The sequence below is a fragment of the Esox lucius genome, chromosome 20, assembly GCF_011004845.1.
Source record: "Esox lucius isolate fEsoLuc1 chromosome 20, fEsoLuc1.pri, whole genome shotgun sequence".
NCBI classification, from domain to species: Eukaryota; Metazoa; Chordata; class Actinopteri; order Esociformes; family Esocidae; genus Esox; species Esox lucius.
In genome coordinates, this window is record NC_047588.1 from 19,911,886 (window position 1) to 19,937,081 (window position 25,196).

The 25,196-nt window shown below is 44.2% G+C and overlaps 1 protein-coding gene across 6 annotated transcripts in view; it reads left to right on the plus strand.

Moving 5' to 3' along the window:
- Positions 1 to 25,196, plus strand: part of oxr1a (oxidation resistance 1a) — a 210,972-nt gene that overhangs the window by 161,755 nt on the left and 24,021 nt on the right. For 5 of the 6 annotated variants that reach the window (XM_010885213.5, XM_010885212.5, XM_010885209.4 and 2 more), the window contains 5 exons: positions 4,816 to 4,901; positions 12,363 to 12,470; positions 14,685 to 14,798; positions 24,166 to 24,327; positions 24,770 to 24,954. In XM_010885213.5, coding sequence (XP_010883515.2) covers positions 4,816 to 4,901; positions 12,363 to 12,470; positions 14,685 to 14,798; positions 24,166 to 24,327; positions 24,770 to 24,954 — 655 coding nt within the window. The remainder of the gene's footprint in view (positions 1 to 4,815; positions 4,902 to 12,362; positions 12,471 to 14,684; positions 14,799 to 24,165; positions 24,328 to 24,769; positions 24,955 to 25,196) is intronic. The other variant, XM_010885211.4, reaches the window with a different exon arrangement.

Genomic DNA, 25,196 nt, shown 5'->3' on the forward strand with positions numbered 1-25,196 from the left:
TCCCCGGGGTCTCCTCCCGGTGGGACGGGACCGGAACACCTTCCCAGGAAGGCGTTCCGGAGGCATCCGAAAAAGATGCCCAAGCCACCTCAGCTGACCCCTCTCGATGTGGAGGAGCAGCGGCTCTACTCTGAGCTCCTCCCGGGTGACCGAGCTTCTCACCCTATCTCTAAGGGATCGCCCGGCCACCCTGCGGAGAAAGCTCATTTCGGCCGCCTGTATCCAGGATCTTGTCCTTTCGGTCATGACCCAAAGCTCATGACCATAGGTGAGAGTAGGAACGTAGATTGACTGGTAAATCGACTTTCTTCACCACGACAGACCGATACATCGACTGCATTACTGCAGAAGCTGCACCGATCCGTCTGTCAATCTCCCGTTCCATCCTTCCCTCACTCGTGAACAAGACCCCTAGATACTTAAACTCCTCCACTTGAGGCAGGCACTCTCCACCAACCTGAAGTGGGCAAGCCACCCTTTTCCGACTGAGGACCATGGCCTCGGATTTGGAGGTACTGATTTTCATCCCCACCGCTTCACACTCGGCTGCAAACCATCCCAGCGCATGCTGAAGGTCCTGGTTAGAAGGGGCCAACACGACAACATCATCTGCAAAGAGCAGAGACGAAATCGTGTGGTCCCCAAACCTGACACCCTCCGGCCCCTGGCTGCGCCTAGAAATTCTGTCCATAAAAATTACGAACAGAACCGGTGACAAAGGGCAGCTCTGCCGGAGTCCAACATGCACTGGGAACAAGTCTGACTTACTGCCGGCAATGCGGACCAAGCTCCTGCTCCGGTTGTACAGGGACCTGACAGCCCTTAGCAAAGGACCCAGGACCCCATATTCCCCAAGCACCCTCCACAAGATGCCACGAGGGACACAGTCGAATGCCTTCTCCAAATCCACAAAACACATGTGGATTGGTTGGGCAAACTCCCATGAACCCTCCAACACCCCGTAGAGGGTATAGAGCTGGTCCAGTGTTCCACGGCCTGGACGAAAACCACACTGTTCCTCCTGAATCCGAGGTTCTACTATTGGCCGTATTCTCCTCTCCAGAACCCTGGCATAGACTTTCCCGGGGAGGCTGAGAAGTGTGATCCCCCTATAGTTGGAACACACCCTCCGGTCCCCCTTCTTAAAAAGAGGGACCACCACCCCGGTCTGCCATCCCAGAGGCACTGTCCCCGACCGCCACGCGATGTTGCACAGGCGTGTCAACCAAGACAGCCCCACAACATCCAGAGACTTGAGGTACTCAGGGAGGATCTCATCCACCCCCGGTGCCTTGCCACCGAGGAGTTTCTTGACCACCTCAGTGACTTCAGCCCGGGTGATGGACGAGTCCACCTCTGAGCCCTCATCCTCTGCTTCCTCAATGGAAGACGTGACGGCGGGATTGAGGAGATCCTCAAAGTATTCCTTCCACCGCCCGACGACATCCTCAGTTGAGGTCAACAGCTGCCCACCTCTACTGTAAACAGCGTTGGTAGGGCACTGTTTCCCTCTCCTGAGGCGCCGGATGGTTTGCCAGAATTTATTTAAGTGTCTTGTGTATATTTTTATGTAAGGTTTTATGTAAATTCTTCTTTTGCCATAGCAAAAGGTGATTGTAGCTTTAGGTCTCTTACTCTCTTTACATCTCACTCTCTGTTCTCAATCTCTTCTCTCATTCTTTCTCTCCTATGTTCAAGTGATGTTGGTCTTAGCTTAACTCTCCTATGTTCAGGTGATGTTGGTCTTAGCTTAACTCTCCTATGTTCAGGTGATGTTGGTCTTAGCTTAACTCTCCTATGTTCAGGTGATGTTGGTCTTAGCTTATCTCTCCTATGTTCAGGTGATGTTGGTCTTAGCTTATCTCTCCTATGTTTAGGTGATGTTGGTCTTGACATAACCCTCTGACAGTCAGGTGATGTTGGTCTTGGTTTAACCCTCTGACAGTCAGGTGATATTGGTATTGGCTTAACCACTCCTACAGTCAGGTGATATTGATCTTTTTGTTTCTTGGCTAATCTGTTCTCAATCTCTTCTCTCATTCTCTCTCTCTCTGTCCCTCCCTCTCTCTTCGTGATGTTTATTCTTGCGCTTGGCACAACACTTCTACTGCCAGGTGACATTGGTCTTGACATAACCCTCCTACTTTCAGGCAATATAGCTCTTGGCTTAACCCACCTACTGTTCACAGCACCATGTCTTTGGTATCACATCACTTTTATTATCTCTGACCTTAAAGTATGTTTCAGACATTTTTTTTACTTTTTCCATACACCCCTCTAATACAACTGCATGTGAGGTGTAAACTAAACAAGTGGAGAAGACAGAGACACAAAACTGTACATGTTTCAATCCTGCATATATTATTCAGTTAAGCAGTAAGACACAAGCGTTTGGTCTATGGCAAATAGACCACGTCTAAGGTACCATACAATGGGTCTAGATACAGACCTTGGTATATATTGGCTGAATAGCACAAACTTCTGACGTGCCTAATTGTTATAGTAATAAAACAATAGAATTAGACAAGCAAAAATAAATCTTTTGTCATTTTTATACAGACTCCTACCACAGCTTTTAGCTAACCAGCATTGAGGGTTTGAACCATACAGTTTATAAACCATGTGGTATATTTAAGCAATAAGGCATTAGGGGTTGTGTTATTGGGCCAGTATACCACGGGTAAGAGCTGTTCTTAGGCACAACACATCACAAAGTGCCTGGACACAGCTCCTAGCTGTGGTATATTGGCAGTATATCACAAACCTCAAGGCGCTTTATTGTTCTTATTAACCGGTTACCAATGCAATTACAGCCATAAAATGGCTATAAGATATCATACCCATGGTAAAGGTTCCTGTATACCATAGCTATCACCCAGTCTGCATTCAGAATTCAAGCCACCTGGTTTATTAAATACTATATATTTATGTGTTCTTCAATACTGTTTAGCTTCAATACTGTTTAGTGCAGATATGTTTGATCACCTAAGCCCATATTCTATCCCAGCCTTTATGCTGCATCTGACAGGTTTCAGACATTATTTCCATATCATTGTGAATACACAGTGGAGTCCTAGCTACAGTCCTGTGAATACACAGTGGAGTCCTAGCTACAGTTCTGTGAATACACAGTGGAGTCCTAGCTACAGTCCTGTGAATACACAGTGGAGTCCTAGCTACAGTTCTATGAATACACAGTGGAGTCCTAGCTACAGTCCTGTAAATACACAGTGGAGTCCTAGCTACAGTCCTGTGAATACACAGTGGAGTCCTAGCTACAGTCCTGTGAATACACAGTGGAGTCCTAGCTACAGTCCTGTGAATACACAGTGGAGTCCTAGCTACAGTCCTGTGAATACACAGTGGAGTCATGGCTACAGTCATGTGGATACACAGTGGAGTCCTAGCTACAGTTCTGTGAATACACAGTGGAGTCCTAGCTACAGTCATGTGGATACACAGTGGAGTCCTAGCTACAGTTCTGTGAATACACAGTGGAGTCCTAGCTACAGTTCTGTGAATACACAGTGGAGTCCTAGCTACAGTTCTGTGAATACTCAGTGGAGTCCTAGCTACAGTCATGTGAATACACAGTGGAGTCCTAGCTACAGTCATGTGAATACACAGTGGAGCTCCACCTGAAGTTGCTCTCATTCCCTCCTCTCCCTCTTCAGTGAATCCTTAGCCCCAGAAATAGAATGGTTGCATGGTCAGTGACTCATATTTCAGTCCAGCTGCTCAGTGACAAAGACTGAGGAAGTAGGGACTTGTTAGGCTTCTGATCTGTTCTGCTGCTTGTAATGAGCTGAACCAAGCTGACCGAGAGAATCCAGACTGGACTGTAAGCCTTCCGCCCTCAACCCAATACCTCAACCCCCAGTCTCCGCAACCCAGCCCTCAGCCTCCGCAATCCAGCCCCCAGTCTCCGCAACCCAGCCCCCAGTCTCGATACCCCAGAACCCAGTCTCCGCAACCCAGCCCCCAGTCTCCGTACTCCAGCCCCCAGTCTCTGTACCCCAGCCCCCAGTCTCCGCAACCCAGCCCCCAGTCTCCGCAACCCAGCCCCCAGTCTCCGTACCCCAGGCCCCAGTCTCCGCAACCCTGCCCCTAGTCTCCACAACCCCAGCCCCCAGTCTCCGAAACCCCAGCCCCCAGTCTCTGCAACCCAGTCCTCAGTCTCCGTACCCCAGACCCCAGTCTCCGCAACCCTGCCCCCAGTCTCCGAAACCCCAGCCCCCAGTCACCGAAACCCCAGCCCCTAGTCTCCGCAACCCAGCCCACAGTCTCCCTACCCCAGGCCCCAGTCTCCCTACCCCAGGCCCTAGTCTCCGTACCCCAGGCCCTAGTCTCCAGCCTCAAACAAGTCCTATTTTCATTTCCTTGCTGCATTACTAGTCCTAGTCCCTAGCTTGTTCCTCTCAGCCTTTGCCACTTGCCCTCCTCCCTCCCAGTCCTCCCTGCTCTCTTCTCCTCTGCTCAGTGTGTGGTGAAGGTCAGGGTGCTGTATGTCTGCTGAGAGAGGAGAGGCAGCAGCAGGAGGAATCAGCGCCTGTCATTGTGCAAGTGTGGTGGAGTGGTGGAGGGCTAGAGAGAGAGGAGCAAGAGAGAGAGGGAGAGAGCTAGAGCGGCGAAGGGAGGGGAACAGAAAGAGGCTCCACTCCGCTCACATCGCAGGCTGGCTGGCTCGCACGCTTACCGTTGACGAATGAGCTGTCTACCCGTGGGGCTGGGAAACGGCGGCTTGTGACAAGGCAAGCTGGGGAGAGAGAGAGAGGAACATGAACGTAATGCGTACCTTGCCTCGCTTGCTTTCAGATACCGGCCAGAAGAAGACTCAAGAGAAGAAGGATGGCAGCAGACGTATGTCGTTCCAGAAACCCAAAGGAACCATTGAGTATGCTGTAAGTAAACGGGGCTTCTGAGCGCCGTCTTCTGTGTGTGTTGCTGCTCCTGATGCTGCTCTGCGCTCCCTCTCTACTGGCTGTTGCCCTAGCCTGAGGAACAGCTGATGTGGTGGTGGTGGTGCTGGTGCTGGTGCTGGTGGTGTTGTGTTATGAAAAGGAGCCCGGCCATGCTGGCTTCTGTCTGTCTGTCTGTCTGTGTGTGTGTGTTTGTGTGTGCGCGCGCGAGAGATGCCTTTGATATTTTTGCTACAGTAGCACGTGTGTACTATATGTTATGGTTTGTGTTTACATGAAGACGGACTTTGCGTTGTCAGACAAAGCTAGTGCTCTCTACCGCGCAACCAGAAAACGTATCCTCTGAGATGAGACGCACTATGGGAGTCCAGCCGTACGGGAGGACAGGGAATTGGAGCAGCATTGTTTGGCCATTGGAATACCTAGGAAGACATTTGTTTCCTGCAATCACAGTCTGTCACTGGGTTCATTCTCTGTGGCGCTTAGCAGCAAGCATTCCACCATTGTGTTTACAAGTGACCTTCCAACTGGCATTGACATTTCTACCGACTTGACATCCCTAGTGTGTCTGTCTGTGCATTTGTGTTTTTGTGTGTGTGTGTGTGTGTGTGTGTGAGAGATAGAAAGAGGGAGAGAAAGCGAAAGAGAGAACCTTGATACCTCAGAATGAACTGAAAAAGGAGTCAGTTTCTGTGCAGCTGCTCAGAATGGTTGTTCTTGAAATGACCCTGAAATCCAGCTGCAGTCAGTCTCTCCTCTCCCTGGTAACGCTGCATGGGGTGCTACAGCAGCCTGGCTGCCGAGCAGAGGAGAGAGGGATGGACAGAGGAGGTAGGGATGAGAGCAAAGAACAGAGGGATTGGTGGAGGATGAGAAAAGAGGAAAGTTGGTAGCGATGGCACGTTGGTCTGTGGGTGCGTGTGTGCTTCTTCCCTCTGCTTTATGTTGTCTCTTGGTGTTGCTACTGGACAGGTGTCAATCAGAAGATTGTCTCACCATACCCCTCACCACCTCCCTCCTGAACAGACCGCAGGGTGATTGACAAGGCAGCCCTCTGGAGCATGAGATGTCTACAGTGACAGGGGGGCCGTCCAGGAGATTTGTCATAGTAGCAGCTTGTCCAGAGAAAGAGGGATAGTCCCCCAAAAATGAGGTTCTACGGCCACACCTAAATCTTCTCCATAAATGCTGTCAGACTGGGGCCTTGAAAGTTAATCTCAGTAAGATGGCTGGACCATGAACTGATTTTCTAGCTACTGGGTTTCCAAGAACTTGGGGCCTAGCTGCAAGAACTTGGGGCCTAGCTGAAACTTGGGGCCTAGCTGCAAGATCTTGGGGCATAGCTGCAAGATCTTGGGGCATAGCTGCAAGATCTTGGGGCATAGCTGCAAGAACTTGGGGCCTAGCTGCAAGAACTTGGGGCCTAGCTTTTAGAAGACCTGACCAGTAAATGAAGGTTTCTAACTCAAATTTCTAACGTAAGGCAATCAACCCTTGTTGCTGCTGTTAATGTGAATGTGTCCTCAGTCAACATATCTGGTGAAATAAGGGTCAGGAAAATGTGAATGATCTGAGAGACAAGTCAAGAAAGGCGTTCTACGCCCTTAAAAAGAACAGAACTTCAGGTCCCAATCAGGATCCGTGTTATACTTCAGAGGTGTGGGGTCTGGGCTTCTTACGAATAAAAAAATCACAATGTGGAATGAGCACCTAATTGACACTACATGCAGAATTTTGATAATGCATTCCCAGAGTACAATCCAAACACCCAAATAAGGCATACAATTTGGGCAGAATAAGGACCATACCCACTCAAATCAATATCAATAAAAGCAATGTTAAATTTCACACCCTTATCTAGGAATGTGATTCTGAAATCTTCCATGACAAAATCCTCATATACAGAGTTGAACTCTTAAGCCAGCTGGTCTTGGGGCTCTGTTTGAACACCTCGACAGACCCCACAGAGCCCCAGGAGAGCAACACAGACCCAATCATGAGAAAACAAAAAGAGAACCTTTTGACACACTGGAAAGTGTCAACTTGTAAAGAGTGGCCGCAATATGCAGACATGGTTCTAGAGAAAATACTGGAAATGTGCACACTGCCCGCAAAAATGCAAATGGAGCTGCAAATCCTAACCTCTAGCCAAATGTATGACCACATTTTACACATATTTCCTTAGACCTAGAACATTTTTAAAAACAAATCAAACATTGGTAAACTACCATGTCTTAGGCAATGGTAAGCTTACTAGCTTGGTAGCTAGCTTGATACTTGTAAAGCTAACCTATTGAGGAGAAATACGGTATGGTCAACTATCAACTGTTCAAAAGCAATGCCTGTAATTATTTGAGATTTCTCCAGAGCTTTATCCCAATTTATTTGGATAGGCAGCACTACACATTGCTTGGACCAAAATAAACAGTAGAATATATTTAGGGGGACAAAGAATTTACTGAGCGTGAACATTTCGACAATAGACTATTTGGGAAATCTAGCAAAAGGCTCCTTTTAAAAGTTTTAGGTGTATACTGTTTACTTAGAATCGTTTAAAAGTTTTCTTATTAGTTGTATGTTATCTTTCTAATTTTCCACTTGCTTTGGCAATGTAAACAAATGTTTCCCATGCCAATAAAGCACTTTAAATGTAAATTAAATTGAGAGACAGCCACCTCCCTATCCTGTCAGCCACCACGAATCTAGTGTTTATCCACTGTATCTCCAGTTTGTCTCTCACGCTCCCACTCACATACATGCACACACACTTCCCTTTTGGTTTATATACATTTTTTCTCAGGTAACTTGATGGATGCGAGCAGGGCCGTGGCTGGGTATCCTGGGCCACCTGAAAAGATATTCACCTGAGCACCCTCAATTATAGCCAACAGTGACATTATTACAATCAGTGGGCCCCCCAAGCTTTGGGCCCTGTGAATCGTATCCACCATTCCCCTGCGTTAGCTCTGGCCCTGGATGCGAGTCCCAACCACCGCAGAAAGTTGCCATGGCCTTAGGGAGTGTTTAAAGTTGGCTACCTTCCTCACACATAGGCCAAGAACAAGCACAGCACTTGTCCTGAGAGTAGCCTTGTGTCCTAGTGATTTAGAAGCTGTTTATCTTAAACCGATCTCCCTCGCTGTGCTGCTCTTGGGCTGGTCGGCCAATGTTTCCGTCCCGTTATCACCAGATAGATAGGTTTATAATCTGTTGCCTGGTACCCGCAGCAATGGTGAAGGAGGCACTGCAGCTTTATCAACGTTATGATCATTTGCTCCCTTTTTAAGACCCTAAAAAAACCATTCAGGTCAATATCTTGATGAACACCGATCACACCTTTATCTTCTGACGGTCACCCCTGGAGTACTGGCTGACCTTTAGTGAATGAATGAATGGAAATGGATGAGTCAGCCAGTATGGAACTGCCTCCTCACAACCCTCCGTTTTGACTGAATCATCCGCACTGTGGTAGGGTTAACCTACTGTAGGCAACATGCTTTGCCAGTGTTTTATTGCCAATGTTCTGGTAGCTTCTAAGCCAACGTGTGTGTCCCATAAGGTCCCTGTGTTTGTACTGTTAAAGATAGCACTATGTGGTGAGTTCTCATGGAACAGCTCAAAACCACTCCTGTCATTCTGGCATGTGGCACAGACATTCTGTCCGAACTCAGTGTTTCTCCTTCAATCTGCTACGTCTTACATTTGGCTCCCAGTCTCCTCTGCTGTGCTGTGTTCCCTGTCTGCGTGAATGGAGGTTCTAGCTGTCAGTCGTAGCCGTAGAATGTCGGTGAGGTTCTCAAAGTCGCTATGGCAACTGTCATGCCGTAAGTAACCAGACTTCATCAGACAGAATGCCTTACAAGCATCTCTGGAGTGATGATATATTCGATATAACCTGTCGCTTGATTACATTATTTCCAGAAAGAACCAGCTGCGTTAAATTCTGTTTGATGACACTTTTGATATGTAGGTAGCTTTTGTGAAATGTCTTTATGGTTGTTGTCATACATATAGGAGGCGGACTGGGCAGGCCAGGGTCTAGCTGACCTACAGTAGCGAGCATCAGGGTTACCAGTCACCAGGGCGTCTGTAACTTGCGTGTCTTTCGATTGTGCTGTCAGTTTCCAAATATAATGATCAAAAAATGTTGGGGCGGTTTCATGATTGCTAGCAATAAGTCAGAAAATGACCATCAAAAGGGGAAACTGATGAAATAGGTTGTGTTGGTGCCAAAATGTGCATTGTATTCTTTTTAAAATGTTGTATTTTATTATCATTTTCTCAACAACATATTTGTCCTGTGAAATGAAGCTGTAAAATCTTACAGACTACAAATCAGTCACAGTAGTCCTTGAGTGGTCGGTTCTTGAAGCTATGTCATCAGCAGTGACAGTCTGCTGAAGTGATTCATCGTGTCTGAAATGGGACCTCTTTACCCATAGTGCATTACTTCTGAGCAGAGCCTTTTGATGACCCTGAGAGTGGTGCTCTGTGGGGAATACGGTGTTGATTGGTTGCATTGAATAAGTCCCTTAGATCATTTTGTTATTTACAAATGTCTTCCTTCATAGTTTGATATTGATTCTGTCTGTGATGAAGAAATATATTTTAACTTGGTGAACCGTTGAGTTAGCTTTTAAAAAATATCCAGTGAGGAATCTCATACATTTTTAACTATACTACTGTAGTTCACCCTGGACCAGTGACAATTATTTTGTTGTCCAACATAGCCATCAATTCTGCAAATGCTTTGGACACTCCATTTCTGGGTAGGAAACAGCCTGTAGTTGACTGTAATGGTTAAATCACTCAGCCACACAAACCTTAGAGATCCCTGGTTCCTAAGGCTGAACCCCTGTATGTGTATTTCTTTGCGTTCCTTTACCTTTTTGTGTTTATTGCATTTAAAAAATAATTTTCTTTTTATCACGTGACTGCTTTAAACATTCTCCAGTGTCTTCCTGTCCTTCTGACACACGTCAGTCACTGCCGGCCCTGCTAATATCTCACTGTCTATATGTGTGTTCCAGCCCTATGTGTACCGGATGTCCCCACAAAGACAGTACATTCTGATCATTTTATTTTGTCTGGTCCCCACTAGGACGAAACAAGTCATTTTCGGTTTTGAGGTTAAGTTATGAGGTAGAGTCATGAAGCCTGGCTGACGTGACCTACGTTTCTGACAGCGCAGGGAGAGCTATACCTCACAGTAGAGGTCTTCATGGATATATCCAAGATCCGATCTGTAATCTGACTGGGTCAGACACAACATTATGTTGTTCCCCATGAAAAACCAACTGTCTGAAAGAAAACATCCTGAAAATAATAAGTATCATATAATTCCCATTTGCTACACTTTGGTTTAAGACAAATTATGCAGAGAAGAGAGATGAATGCTCAAATAATTGGTCTGGTTTGAGTTCCTATTGAACTTGCAAAATAATTTCAAGTGGCTATTTTCTGCAGTTCAAGTATTCTATTTTAAAACTGAGATATGCGATCAGACGTGTATATGAGGCTTAGTGGTTAGGTCTGTTGTAAGTGAATTGGAAAGATATTATTCACAATCGCAACAGAGAGTAGCCCATCAAACATGGCTTACTTTCTGTGTGTAAGGTGATTCCTTACGAAAGCTCCACAGCTCTGGTGGGCAGTTCATGTAATTATTCGAACCTACTATAAGGCATCCGACATGCACTTTTAAAGACCTACATGTGTGCACATGCCAGGTAACTTTGGAGAGAGCTGCGTAGTGCACAGACCACTTTTCTCAACATTTAAAATTTGAGATAATATTCTGAAATTAAACTTTATAGCATAAACCAAAAATGCACTTCCCATATTCTAAGTCAGTAAGACTTTGAGTCAGGGGTCAGCCAAACTAAGTCTCCCTGAGGCCATACCTCCAAATCTTTTAGGTTTCGGTTAAAAGCTAGTCTTAGAATTGGGTTTTAGACATTACTAATTAGGGTTAGGATTGGGGAGTAGGGATTACAAGTTAGGGTTAGGCATTGAGGCTAGGTTTTGTTTAGTTAAAAATGTAAGGTTATTGAGGTTAAGGTTATAGCCAGGTTTAGGGTTAGGATTAGGGCTAGGGAATAGGGAATCTGGATTTCTGCATTTCCAGTTCCCAAGTATATAGAAAAACAAATGTGTGTACGTGTGTGATGTGTGCTTTTTTTGTTTCTGTCTTTTTTGTACCCCATGACTTTCTTTCCATCTGTAGAGAACTTGTCATTTACAAGTTTGGACGAGCTGACAGAGACATTCTTCCATGTTGCCCAACTGTTCTCTTCCCCCTCTCCGCTATGGAAATTGACTGAGCAAGTCTCATGACTGTTCCCGCTAAACACACAGCCCCATTATCTACCATTACACCACTCAGACTTGCTGTCATGCAGCAACCCTGCTTTCAACAAAAACACCAACACACACACACACACACAGAACGTCTGTTCAATTCCCATGCTTCTCTCACACACGTCCTTGACATCACTGTCATAGTTAGTTGGAAGGCAGAACCCCACAGGACATGGGAGTTATTCACCAGCTCAAACACAGGTCTCTGTAGCGCTGTTATACAGCCAGCAGCAGGATCTGGCTAATGCACCTGTGTCACTCATAAGGACACAGCTGGCTACAGGAGGTCGATGCTAGGCTGTCTCAATGCCGAATCACAGGCTGTATAACTCAGTCTTCATCCTGAAGAGAGACTGAAATAGCTCTTGCCTCAGGATCAACAAAATTGTTGAATGTCATATTATGCATTCTCTTCCTTACCTACAGTAAGTGCTGTCAGTAATTCTGTATACTGAAAACTCTCATCCACCACCCCCATTCTGAATACACCTTTACAGTACACCAAACCAGCCTGAATACACCTCTACAGTACACCAAATCAGTCTGAATACCCCTCTACAGAACACCAAACCAGTTTGAATACCCCTCTACAGAACACCAAACCAGTCTGAATACACCTTTACAGAACACCAAACCAGTCTGAATACACCTTTACAGAACACCAAACTAGTCTGAATACACCTCTACAGTACATCAAATCAGTCTGAATACCCCTCTACAGAACAGCAAACTAGTCTGAATATTACTCTACAGTACACCAAACTAGTCTGAATACCCCTCTACAGAACACCAAACCAGTTTGAATACCCCTCTACAGAACACCAAATCAGTCTGAAAATTCCTCTACAGTATACCAAAACAGTCTGAATACACCTCTACAGTACACCAAACCAGTCTGAATATTCCTCTACAGTACACCACAACAGTCTGAATCCACCACTACAGTACGCCAAACCAGTTTGAATACACCTCTTCAGTACACCACACCACACCATGTAGACCTCTAACTGAGGAGGACCTGCCAACCCAGTTCAGGTCCAGTTGTGATATTGTGTGCTTCTCTTCTGTTTTTTGGCCCTTCAGGTGGAGTCGCGGGACACACTGAACAACATAGCGCTCAAGTTTGACACCACACCCAACGAGCTGGTTCAGCTCAACAAGCTGTTCTCCAGAGCCGTCTGCCCTGGCCAGGTGTGGACTCTACCTACTGCTTTACCCATTCTTTCAAGGATCATCTGGACTGTGCACTTTTGATTCCAGCTTTAAGCTAGCACACCTCAGTCAAATGGTCTGCAGTGAAAAATCCTTTAACTATGTTAAATTAGGTGTGTTAGTGATGGGCTCAAACAAAAATGTTCAATCCTGGATACGTTCTCAGAGGAATGGGTTGGGAAACACCAATCTGCTTAGTGTCTCTCACTGCCATAATGACCAACCCTCTACACCATTCACTGTTCATCACTGCTCTTTTATCTAACTGACTGTCTGTGGCCTACACTGGTGTCACTCCTAAACACTTATTACAGTTTAAACATCACTTAGTTTAAAAAAATAAATGTAATCAACAAAATGTTTACAAATTAAACTATTTTATTTTTTCAATTGAAAACCAACAAGACAGACAGAAAAAAGGCATCACAGAGAAGGTACTGATACCACAACATAATGCAGTTGTTTAATAAAATGCAAAAGAAACATGTTTAAACATGTTTAATCCATTAAGATATCATGGTAGTCAGGATGTTGAAACTCCTCAGTCGGGGACATTTTAAACGGTATACCCATAGCAAAAACAATCATGTTCTGATAATACCTTTAACTCAGTTTCACATTGTTTTGTTCCTACGGGACACACTTCTGATGAAACCCCTTTGGTTGCCCTCAGGGGTTCCCTCTTTAGTTTAGGCGTCCTTTTGCGTTTCTCCTCTCTCTGACGCCTTAAAACATGATAAACAGCCTATCTTCATACATGTCAGAACCAAAACTTCTCAAATCCACTCAAACGAAGTGGAGTGGAGAGCCTGCAATCACATTGGCAGTCAGAAGCAGCGTCTACCAGTTGTTTTAGACAATGTAGTGTTGCTTCCAACCAGCCAGCGAGCTCTGGAGGGCTCTCAACCCCTCGCCCATGACCACCACCCACATTATTACAGAGAAACACACACACACACACACACACACACGGTCCCTGGCTACACCCCCTCACACTGGGCCTGTTTAATCAGAACACACTTACCACAGCAATAACTGCTGTGTGCTCCGTTTGGCCTCTTTCAGGCAACAAGGAGACCTCTCAAGACACTTAATGCTGACAATGCATGCTAATCTAGTGCTTAAATGACAGACACAATTAATAAAACATCCCAGAATATATCCATGGATGTAAAACGGCAACACAACCTTATTGGTAATGCAGCTTTTGTTTATATAAAGGCTGAAATCAATACAAATGTCAGACCCTTTTTCACCTTTTAAATGTATTTTAACCAACAGTGTTTAAGTAAATAAGACAAACATTTCCTTGGTCTCATTAAACCATAATGCCTTTTCCCACATGGTTTTGGGATATTGTATATTGTTTACATGTTATTTCAAAATGTGTGCAGGCTTGGCTGCACACGCTTTTGTCTTGCCACCCTACCCCACAGTTCAGACTTAAGGAGAATACATGCAATGGTTGTACATTGAAGTGCAAAGTTTCTGTCAGCTGAAGTCACAGAAAATGTTAATGATGGTTATGGGAGGAATGTGTCACAACACACAGGGCATCACACCCTGCTGCATATGGGGCTGCGTGACTGCAGACCGGTCAGAGTGCCCATGATGACCCCTCTCCACCGTCGAAAGCACCTGCAATGGGCATGCAAGCGTCAGAACTGGATCTTGGAGCAATGGAAGAGCTTCGCCTGGTCTGATGAGTCCCATTGTCTTTCGCGTGTGCGTCGTTTACCTGGGGAAGTGATGGCACCAGGATGCACTGTGGGAAGCCGGTGGAGGGAGTGTGATGCTCTGAGCAATGTTCTGCTGGGAGACCCTGTGTATGTGTTTGTGATGCCTTTGAAAGGATTTTATATTTCTCCTGATTTGTACTTTTCAAAAAATGTAATCTTTTTTTAGCTTTTCTAATTCCTTATTTCCTTAAATATTGTTGCATACAAGATCTTACTAAAGGTGAAAAAAGGTCTATTATTCACTGTTTAGTCAACTTATCCAACACCCTAGCATCATACTCAACAGTGAACACACTACTACCACAATTTATTTGTCCTTTTTTCCTGGTTCATCTTGGGATGCCATCAATCACAATCATCTCATTTTGCCATATAAATGCCTTTCTGTATGTGCACACGTGTGCGTATTCCACCTTCTGGCCTGTGTAAATCCACACATGGGTTGTGTTTGCAGGTTCTGTACGTTCCTGATCCTGAGCACATATCCAGTGTGGGCAGCTCCCCCTCTCTGAGCCCCATCAGCCCACTGTCTCCCACCTCCTCAGAAGCTGACTTAGAGAAGGTGACGGTATGTTGTCATTCTCACACACACACACACACACACACACACACACACACACAGACAAGCGCGCACCGACACACACAGTTTAAAAAATCCAGCATGAATCAACAGCCTATTGATCAAAATCATTGGGTCAGTAAAGGAAAGGTCACTGGTCTAATCCCAAAACTGTCAAGGTTAAAAAGAATGTATGTTGCTGTGCACTTGAAGAAGGCATGGATCCTTTATTGCTTCAATAAGTTGCTCTGGATAGGAGAATCTACTAAATGACAAATTACAATTACATGTAATTATTTATTGTTCGTAAACAATGTGGGAAATGTTTAGCTTATCCGCACTGAGACACCTCCCGACAAGCAGTAACGGTGCATTCACACTGTTTGCGAAGTTTTCGGATAGCTAGCGCTATAACAGCAGTGTCTGTGGGCGAGCTAGCATCATAACAGCAGGTAAGCTGTGTATCAAGGTTTGAGCATATCAGATTTGTATTTGTATCTTATTACAATGGATAAAATTGGAATAGAAACATATTTTATATGCAGTAATGCTAGCTAGCAAACCAGCTTGTTAGAATTAGGTAGCCACCAGTCAGCTAACTTAGCTATCTAATATTGACACCAGAAGCACCAACTATTTCGGCCACCTGTCACAAAGCTGCATTTTTTTGTTTGCGTCTCAGTGGGAAAATAGCGTGCATTCAAACAGCTCAGGCAATCCCATCACTGCTACTATAATAAAATAAAATAAAGAATCTATCTTTTTAAAAAAACACTACAAAAGCAGACAAAGGAACTTCAATTATGGAACTGAAGTTATCTTATCTTTAATTGTACGGAGAGCATTTCACAGCCACCTACGCAAAATTCTGTGATTGGTCAGTCCCCAGGATCCCACGGATCCCACACATCGCCCCACAAGCCACTCGCTCACCATGCTTCCCTTCATTGAAATGAATTGAGCCATCGCCGCCATCGCTAATAGTGTGAATGTACCGTAAGGGGTGTGTGATGTTTCTGAACACATCTGTAATGGAATACTCCGTTTCTGGCTGACCAAAAGTATGCACACATGGTTTCTGGCTCTGGCTCGTGATAATGGAATTGCTCTTTGTTCTGTCCATTAAGCTGTAAATACAGGGATGTTAGTAAACGGCCTCACTACACTGCACTGGAGCATGACACATGAAATACCAATGCTGCTTCTTTACCATTTAGTCTCTCTTTTCAAAAGAGTGCAGCCAATAAAGGCACAGTTGGTTTGTTCTTTACTATATGGTTGTGTTGATAAAACCAGTGTATAATGGAGGGGGGTGATCAGGGCTTAAAATATCAGGTTTTCACTCTTCCAACAGCAATAGTGTATCCTTTTCTTTGGTCAGTTCTAGCAGGTTAGGAATTCTCTCTGATGTAATACTGCCAGCTGATCTTTCATGGTTCTCTCCCTTCCTTTCCTGGTCCTAAAGACAGTTATTAAACACACAGAGGAACATTCTGAAGCCCAAATGCATATTACGGTCCTTGTCTTTATGACCACCAGGCACTGCCAAAGTAATTACTCAGACCTATCAATAATTATTTCTCTACTAGGAGAAAAGAAGGGCCCTGTTCATTCGTTCATTTAGCTGTTATCTATGTAGGTCATTTCTGTTAGAACAGGAGCATGTTTCTTGGCTCTCAGTGGAGGAAGAGGATCAGAGGAAGAATGGATGTGTGACTGTGGAAAAGGTTTTTAAAGTGCTCTCCCTGATATTTAGAGAAAATTATGAAGGAACACAGCTCTTGTCGGACGCCAACTAGGACTACAGTATCCACAATGACGCCCTATTCCCTTTGTAGTGCGCTGCTTTTGACCAGAGTTCTCTATGGGCCTTGGTAAAAAGAAGTAGTGCACTAAATAAAGATCAGGGTTCCATTTGGAATGCATGCAGATACAATTAATTCCAGGGAGAACAAGGATGATGTTTCTAGGACAGACAGGGTGGGTTCAATTAATCAACAGAATGTGGAGTAAAGATCCAGGTGCCTTTGCTTTACAACTTGGAGGTGGAAGGACCTAAAAACCAGCGCAATGCTTATCGTAACCTTCAATGACATTTTTAATTATTTTATTCACTTCCTGAGGCAAATTCAACAGGCTGTCATTTCCAGAAGCAGACAACACACATCGTCCAGGAATGGCATTTTATGGCTGGCTGCCCATGACGCTATGACTGTAGCCAGCCTAGCACCTTGTCCTCCTGACCTCTCGCTCTGTCCGGTCTGTTGTGTCCTTGGACCCTCACTTCCGTCCCTCTGTTCATTAGAACACGCTGGGACACTATAATTAGCTCCACGGAAACCAGGGCTAGTATAAATGACCTGCCTGGCCCGCTGTTGGGTGGACGGTGCCAATTACAGCTCATCCACCTTGCCAACATCCGCCTGTCTCTTTAGGAGGACAGGGACGTCTCAAGAGTTAAAGGATGCATCCTAGAAATTGCGCTTTATGTTTGTTCTGCTCAGTGTAACAGGAGATGTCGGGAGGTGGCTGGCCTTCTGCGCTCTCGTAGCCCAATGCCCAGTCTGCGCCACAGCTTGTGTCAGTGGTCATATTGTACAGGAAGGAAGGTCAGCGGAACAGCAGCCTGGTGGCTTGACAGTGTTAATGGAAATGAATGTCCTTGTTGAGGAGGTTTCATTTGCTATCCAAAATTATGCCTGCGTATTCCATCCTACACTCCATTTCCATTCATTCCAAATGAGTCTGTATGGTTTAGCTGAGAGGGGCAAAAAGAAATAATATAAACAAATAATTGTGGTGATGTTTTAAGTTCCCTTGTATTAAAATGAGATACGAGGCATTGTGATTGCGAGTAAATGCACATTTTTAAATATTTATTTTTCTAACTCATTTTAGAGCAACTTTTGCAGTTGGAAGATATGTTTTTAGAATTATATTAATCTTGTCCACGGCTGAATCTAGTTGCCTAACCCAGGCATATGGCAAAAACAGCACCCGTCCTATAAATAGATTCAATATCCCCAACATTATATTAGGGTAAGGTATTTTTTTTCATCTACCAGGGAGGGAGCTTCAGACAGGATAGATTTTCCATCGTCTCTGGTATCAAACCACCATGCATTCTGTATGGAGGAGAACACCATCACTCTCTGGTATCAAACCACCATGCATTCTGTATGGAGGAGAACACCATCACTCTCTGGTATCAAACCACCATGCATTCTGTATGGAGGAGAACACCATCACTCTCTGGTATCAAACCACCATGCATTCTGTATGGAGGAGAACACCATCACTCTCTGGTATCAAACCACCATGCATTCTGTATGGAGGAGAACACCATCGTTCTCTGGTATCAAACCACCATGCATTCTGTATGGAGGAGAACACCATCGTTCTCTGGTATCAAACCACCATGCATTCTGTATGGAGGAGAACACCATCACTCTCTGGTATCAAACCACCATGCATTCTGTATGGAGGAGAACACCATCACTCTCTGGTATCAAACCACCATGCATTCTGTATGGAGGAGAACACCATCGTTCTCTGGTATCAAACCACCATGCATTCTGTATGGAGGAGAACACCATCGTTCTCTGGTATCAAACCACCATGCATTCTGTATGGAGGAGAACACCATCGTTCTCTGGTATCAAACCACCATGCATTCTGTATGGAGGAGAACACCATCGTTCTCTGGTATCAAACCACCATGCATTCTGTATGGAGGAGAACACCATCGTTCTCTGGTATCAAACCACCATGCATTCTGTATGGAGGAGAACACCATCGCTCTCTGCATCATTAGCTTCTCAAAGACTCTCCTGTTGGCCAGTACACAACAACTCTGTCACACACACACACAGAAAGTCACATGCTAGCGTTAACATTGCAAAATAGCTTGGCGTTATGTGTAATGAGGTCTTTACATAACTTCTGCTCTCGACTGTTTATACTTGTCTGTTGTGCTAAAGGCACTTCCAGTCATTAGATTACAGCAGTCAATGATCAATTTGTGTTACCGACCCTGGAACATCTTTGCAGGCTGGAGCCTAAGCATCACAGGAAACCAGAGATATCTATGGTTGTGCACATATATACACACATACAGTGCCCCCCCCAGAGTCACTGTACTGACGTAGTGGTAAGAATAACACCATGGTGATGGACACTGGAACACCCGCCCAGATCCAGATCTATTAACGGATTGTTCATACAGATGATAGGGCTAGAATGCAAGTCAGCTCACAGGGTTTTGTTAAATCACCACACACACCCCACCCCTTTCTTCCTGCTATTAGCGCCCTCTTCAGTGCAGACAGGGAGGACGGAGGGTTTTTAGGAGAGAAGGAGGACATATTATGATCCACTGTTATTTTAAACCAGGCTGTTGTCTTTTCTCAGCTAGGTGCTGTTGGGTAGAGGTCAGTTGCTCTGAGTTCTAAATGGAACCATGTTCCCTACACGGTATGTTACTATTGATCGGAGCCCCACGGGACAACTATAGAGTAAAAGTGTACTATATAGTGAATATGGTATTTTTTGGGATGCAGGCTAAAGCTGGGTTTTATTGGAGGCTGTGAATACCTCTTGTCATGTTGCTGTAATATTACTGCAGCAGAAAGGACTGGAGCATGAGTCACTGTGAAGGGACTGTGCCAATGAAGAGAGGATGGGTGACGCACTGTAGATGTCCTAGAGCTCAGACGATAAACCAGAAATCCAACCATACTGAACACTTACTGAAGCCATTTAGCTGATATCATTCATTGCGATAAGTAGGCTACACTAGAGAAATGTGAATTTTCTGTCCCTCAGCTATATTTATCCAGTCTGTCATACCATGAATGTCAAAATACATATAAGAGAATATTTGTATGACGTGACCCTGTTTATATAAATCAACATCCTATTAGGGTTAGAAGAACCTAGGAACAAACCTGTAGAGGAGCTGCTCTGAGGGGTGGCCAGTGCTCTTCTGGCAGTGCCAGGTGAAGATCATGAGTGTTCATGGTCTATTTGTCCCAGATCAATCATTTTACATGTTCATATGACCAGCAGGTCAATAAAGTTTACAGTGTCCAGTCTTTAGACTGAATCCAGATCAGCTGCATGACCAGCTGGACAAGGACAGGGACGACCTGGTGGGCTGTGACTGCAGGAATCCTCATACAGAAAATAGATCTGCAACACAATTACGAGGACTTTGGACAGGGACAAAGAGTGGTCTCCACCACTCCAGGACACCAGAAAAATTAGAAGGAGCATTCCATGGATCCAAAAGGATACCTCGGCATAGAATTCAGACTGACCCAAGTCTCCCAGTACAAACTATTGATGAGTACATTTAAGGAATGGGACAGGGGGTCCAGAGACACTGGCCCCAACCAAAGGCCCCCATGGACAGGGCTAACCAGGCAGGAAAAATCTCCACCCACTTTGCTGAACACCAGACCACCAAAAGGACACCAACCGACTGCAAACCACCCTGAGAGAGGGCCGTGTATTGCCCACATAGTTCACTGAAATCGCATGAGCATTAGGGACATGTGGGGTGACATGAGTAACCCTGTGACTTTGCATTAGAGTGGAGGTATTCCTCCAGGCAAAGAAAGCAAGGATAATCCAAGGATAATCCAGTGCCTTTCTCTTCTCTTTCACACCCCTGGACCAAACTAAACCCTCTGTGCCTCATTGCTTATATTCTTTGAAAAAATGTGGGTATGTCCGGTCTTTAATAAGGCATGGGAAAATGTAAGTGTATTTCTGCTAAATTATAAATAAATTATTATTACATGGCCTTAATCACCGCTGAAACCCAGCACTAGTAGACTGGCCAAGAGCCTCATGGATGTGTACTGTAGTGATGTACCAAGCTTTGCAAAGCATTTTGAAATATGCAGCACCAACTGGGAGCAATTCCAGGATTTAATGAAATAATGAAATAGGTCATTTCTATATAAATCTGGTTTTTACAGTGTTAACAATTTGGTTTAGTGTTTGCTTTTTGAAAAATCATCAGATTTCTGGTAATAAATGTTTTTCATTCCCCCGGAGGTGAACGTATACTATATACACAACTGTGTGTGCTGAATTGGTTGAAGGATCCCATTCATTTTGTATTTAGTACAGTTTGTGACATTGTCAAATGTCAGTTGAGCTCAGTTAAGGCAGAAGGCCCGGAAGTGCATTCCTTCCTGCGCGTCAGGATTCTGGTAGGAGACATCCTGGTTGAAAGAAATGTGTGACACGAACCAGCACGACATTTAATGTGCTTTTAACATTGACTGAACATATTGAGTAGCTGTTCAATGAAACAATGAGATGTGTTTGCATGTGCGTGTGCGTACGCATGTGTTGTTGGTAGTGTGCTTGTGGGTCAGCAGCCGTGGGCTAAATCTGCTGCTCCCAGGGAGAGTAAGACTAGAGAGGTGTGGGAGGGTGTCAAGTAGAGGCCAGCAGACAGCTGTGGGTTTTGGTGTCTCACATGGCAGACTTACACACCTACTCTTCATCTCTCTGTCTTGTTCCCACACCTTCCTAATCCATCGCTTGTTGTCATATTCCATCTCCTGGCTGCAAGATGTCTGGCTCTTGTTTCCACGACCCCAGTCCATTGGTCAGTAGGCCAGTGGCCACAGTATGTAACGCAGACCACGCCCAACATATATGGTGTTTGCAAGCATCAGATGGCTGGTCTGTGGACACATTTTGATGATTGTTTAGAACAGATAATTCAGTGGACAGCTGACAGCATGCCTTGGTAGCAAGGAAGCAAGACGCCCCTCAAGAGAAAAGACAAGATGTTGGTCATACGTCAGGACAAATAGCAAACTGGTTACTTCATCTTAAAATAACCCTGAAGCTTTGTAGTGGAAATGTTTGCATGAGTACAGAGGGGGTCTCATTGTGTGTGAACAGGGATAAACAGGGCCTTTGTTGTCATGGTGGGTTGGGTCTGGAGCGTGGCATTGCACTGTGTCCATTACTAAATGACATAAAGCTCATGTGACCAGTAAGACAGCCAGTCTGATTGATATCTCCCTTTAATGTTCCATGAGACTGAGTATCCACTGCAGTGTGAATGGCTCATACATTGACATTGCTGGAGTTTCCTTTACATTCCAGTACAGTAAGAATCATCAGACTATTACGCTAGACATACATGAACCCTTTCTGTTGAAGTGTATGATGTACATAGACAGAGGGGGGGGGAGGTTTTAAATAGCTTTCATCCTCATCATGTCTCATCCTGTTTTTGTCAGTAGTATATGTAGTATTCAAGCATCAACAAGTAAACCAACATCAAGATTATGAATGTCAGAATAAAGGGAGTGTATTTATTCACTAAAACTTCTGATTTGCTCCCTCTCGCTTCTTCTCTCGATCTGGTTGGCAGTGCAGAAAATATTGCTACACTGTATGGTGGATTGCATAAGTATTCACTCCTTTGGACTTGGGCAAAATATTGTGCAATGTAAAGTGTGATTGAAATGGATCTAGTAGTGATTGTTTTTTGTAATTTGATAGATGATAACAATAACAAAAAATCAGTACTTTAGTAACACTTTAAACATTGTGAAGTTAATAATGATACTTTAAATCATGTTTTAAACCACCCAGATACATGAAAGACACAGGCATCCTTCTAAACTGAGCTGCAGAACAGGAGGGAAACGATTTAAGGATGTCACCATAAGGCCATTTTAAACCACAGAAGAGTTCCATTGTTGTGGGAAACCTGAGGATGGAGCGTCACATTGTAGTGACTGTACAATAATGTTTCAAAAACATGCATCATAGATGCAACAAGGCCCAAACTTCATACTGAAAGAAATGTTATGGTAGAGACTACATCATGGTATAGGTATGGTAGGGACTACATCATGGTATAGGTATGGTAGAGACTACATCATGGTATAGGTATGGTAGGGACTACATCATGGTATAGGTATGGTAGAGATTACATCATGGTATTGGTATGGTAGAGACTACATCATGGTATAGGTATGGTAGGGACTACATCATGGTATAGGTATGGTAGGGACTACATCATGGTATAGGTATGGTAGAGACTACATCATGGTATAGGTATGGTAGAGACTACATCATGGTATAGGTATGGTAGAGACTACATCATGGTATAGGTATGGTAGAGATTACATCATGGTATAGGTATGGCATTTTATTTCATATTAAGATGTTAGAATGTGCACTTTAACATTCCAACACATTTTGATAAATGTTTGTTTATTTGTTCAAGTTTGTTTATTTGTAATGCAACTTAATGTGAAAAAGCCCAAAGGGGGTTAGAACACAGTTCTAAATCACCAAATTGATGCATTAATCCAACAGAATTTTCCAGTATATACACTGAACATCTCAATGGTGTTTTACTGGATCATTTCACGTGACCATACCATTATTAAATACAGTTATATTGTGTAAGATGCATTATACTTATTAATATAAACAGTAGTTGTAACTAGTCCTCTCAAATGTGGTAACAGCATATATCATGGTAATTTCATGACCTTTTAGGAACTACTTTTTAAACGTTTATCTGCATTCTCTTTTTAAACTAGTTTGTACAGGTAATTGTAATTCTCTTGAACTGAACATTCCTGTGAATCTAAGCTTTCCAATGAAACGTGATTAAATTGAGCAATAAATGAAACTGTTTGTAATTGGGGAAAATCTTTACAGAAAAAAAATGTGACGGAGGGATGAAAGAGAGTGATAACACACAAGGTTAGTATTGATGCACAGCTACAGAATCACACGTCTTTAAAGACATTCTCACTATGAGTGAGCCAAATGTCCTACATTTGGGTTTCTGGCTCATGGACTGCTAGGCTGATATACATATAGACAAGTAAGGTCAAATGTGGCCATTTCCTCGTTGTGTCAATTTGGATGTAATCAGCTCAGAGATCATGATGTTAACCCAAAGACTTAATTTTGTTTGAGTGTTCAGTATTTCTGAATTGATGGGTCGGCTGCTGATTATTCTAGGACATGATACTCCTCTGTATGACATGATACTCCTCTGTATGACATGATATTCCTCTGTATGACGTGATACTCCTCTGTATGACATGATATTCCTCTGTATGACGTGATACTCCTCTGTATGACATGATACTCCTCTGTATGACAGGATACTACCCAGTACGACGTGATACTACTCAGTATGACGTGATACTACTCAGTATGACGTGATACTACTCAGTATATGATACAGTTCTTAAGGACCTGGAGGATAAACCAAAGCCAGAACTGTGGCATGAACATATCCATAAATACTGTGTCCTGGTCTCCCCTCTACTTCTCCCTTGTTCTGTTTTTCAACAACCACCTTTCTCTGTAGGAATCTGATGGCGCTCCCAGACCAGAGGCTCCCCATCCTCATCATGCTCCGGTGTTCTCAGCGCTCCGTCATGCCCGCGTGGTGTCGTCTACCTCTGAGGAAGAAGAGGCCCTGACAGAGAAGTTCCTTAAAATCAACTGCAAGTACATCACAGAGGGCAAGGTATATATCATATGTACTGAATATGTACATTGTAGTACATTTAATGTTAGTCATTTAGCAGACACTCTCATCCAGAGTGACTTACAGGGAGCACAACAACATATTTTCACCAAATGTCAACATGAGAAGTTCAGAGAAAGTTCAGCAAATACCCACCTCTAACATCTTAGATCCATGCTATTGAACGAAATTACACCAATATTGAGCCATTCACTCCAAATCAAAGCTTTGCAGCATACAGGTAGATTCAGTGTCCTGTTTAAATGTGTACTTCTGGGTGATTTAGCAGATGCTCATATCCTTGGTGTCACTTGGTGCATAGATCTATCTATCTATCTATATATATATATTTTTTTTTTTCATACTGGCTCCTCATGGGAAGATTGTCCAGATTTAATTCACTTCAAGTTTCCCCCTCCACCATCACATTCTCTACCCCCAGGGTTCTGTGAGTGGAGTCTTGCTGGTGACGCCCAACAACATCATGTTTGACCCACATAGAATGGACCCGTTGGTGCAAGAGCACGGCTGTGAGGAGTACGGGTACATGTGTCCCCTGGAAGAGGTCATGTCTGCAGCCATCTACAAGGAGATCACTGACAGCAAGATCAGAGAGGCTGTGCCTGCGTAAGAGCCCTGTGTGTCTGTCTGTCTGCAGCTATTTCTTACCGTATGCTAGTTCCCCCACTTTTCTACACCTCCGTCCCTGGTCACATTATCATCACAGACCCTCCTTAATCCCTTGATCAGGCCAGCATCACAGGTGACACGAGAGTATTAGAAACGGTCTCAGTGATTTGTGGAAATAGCAATTATGGCAGGGTTAGTGAGCAATGCATTCACCCACCTGCATCTGGTTGTCTTACCCA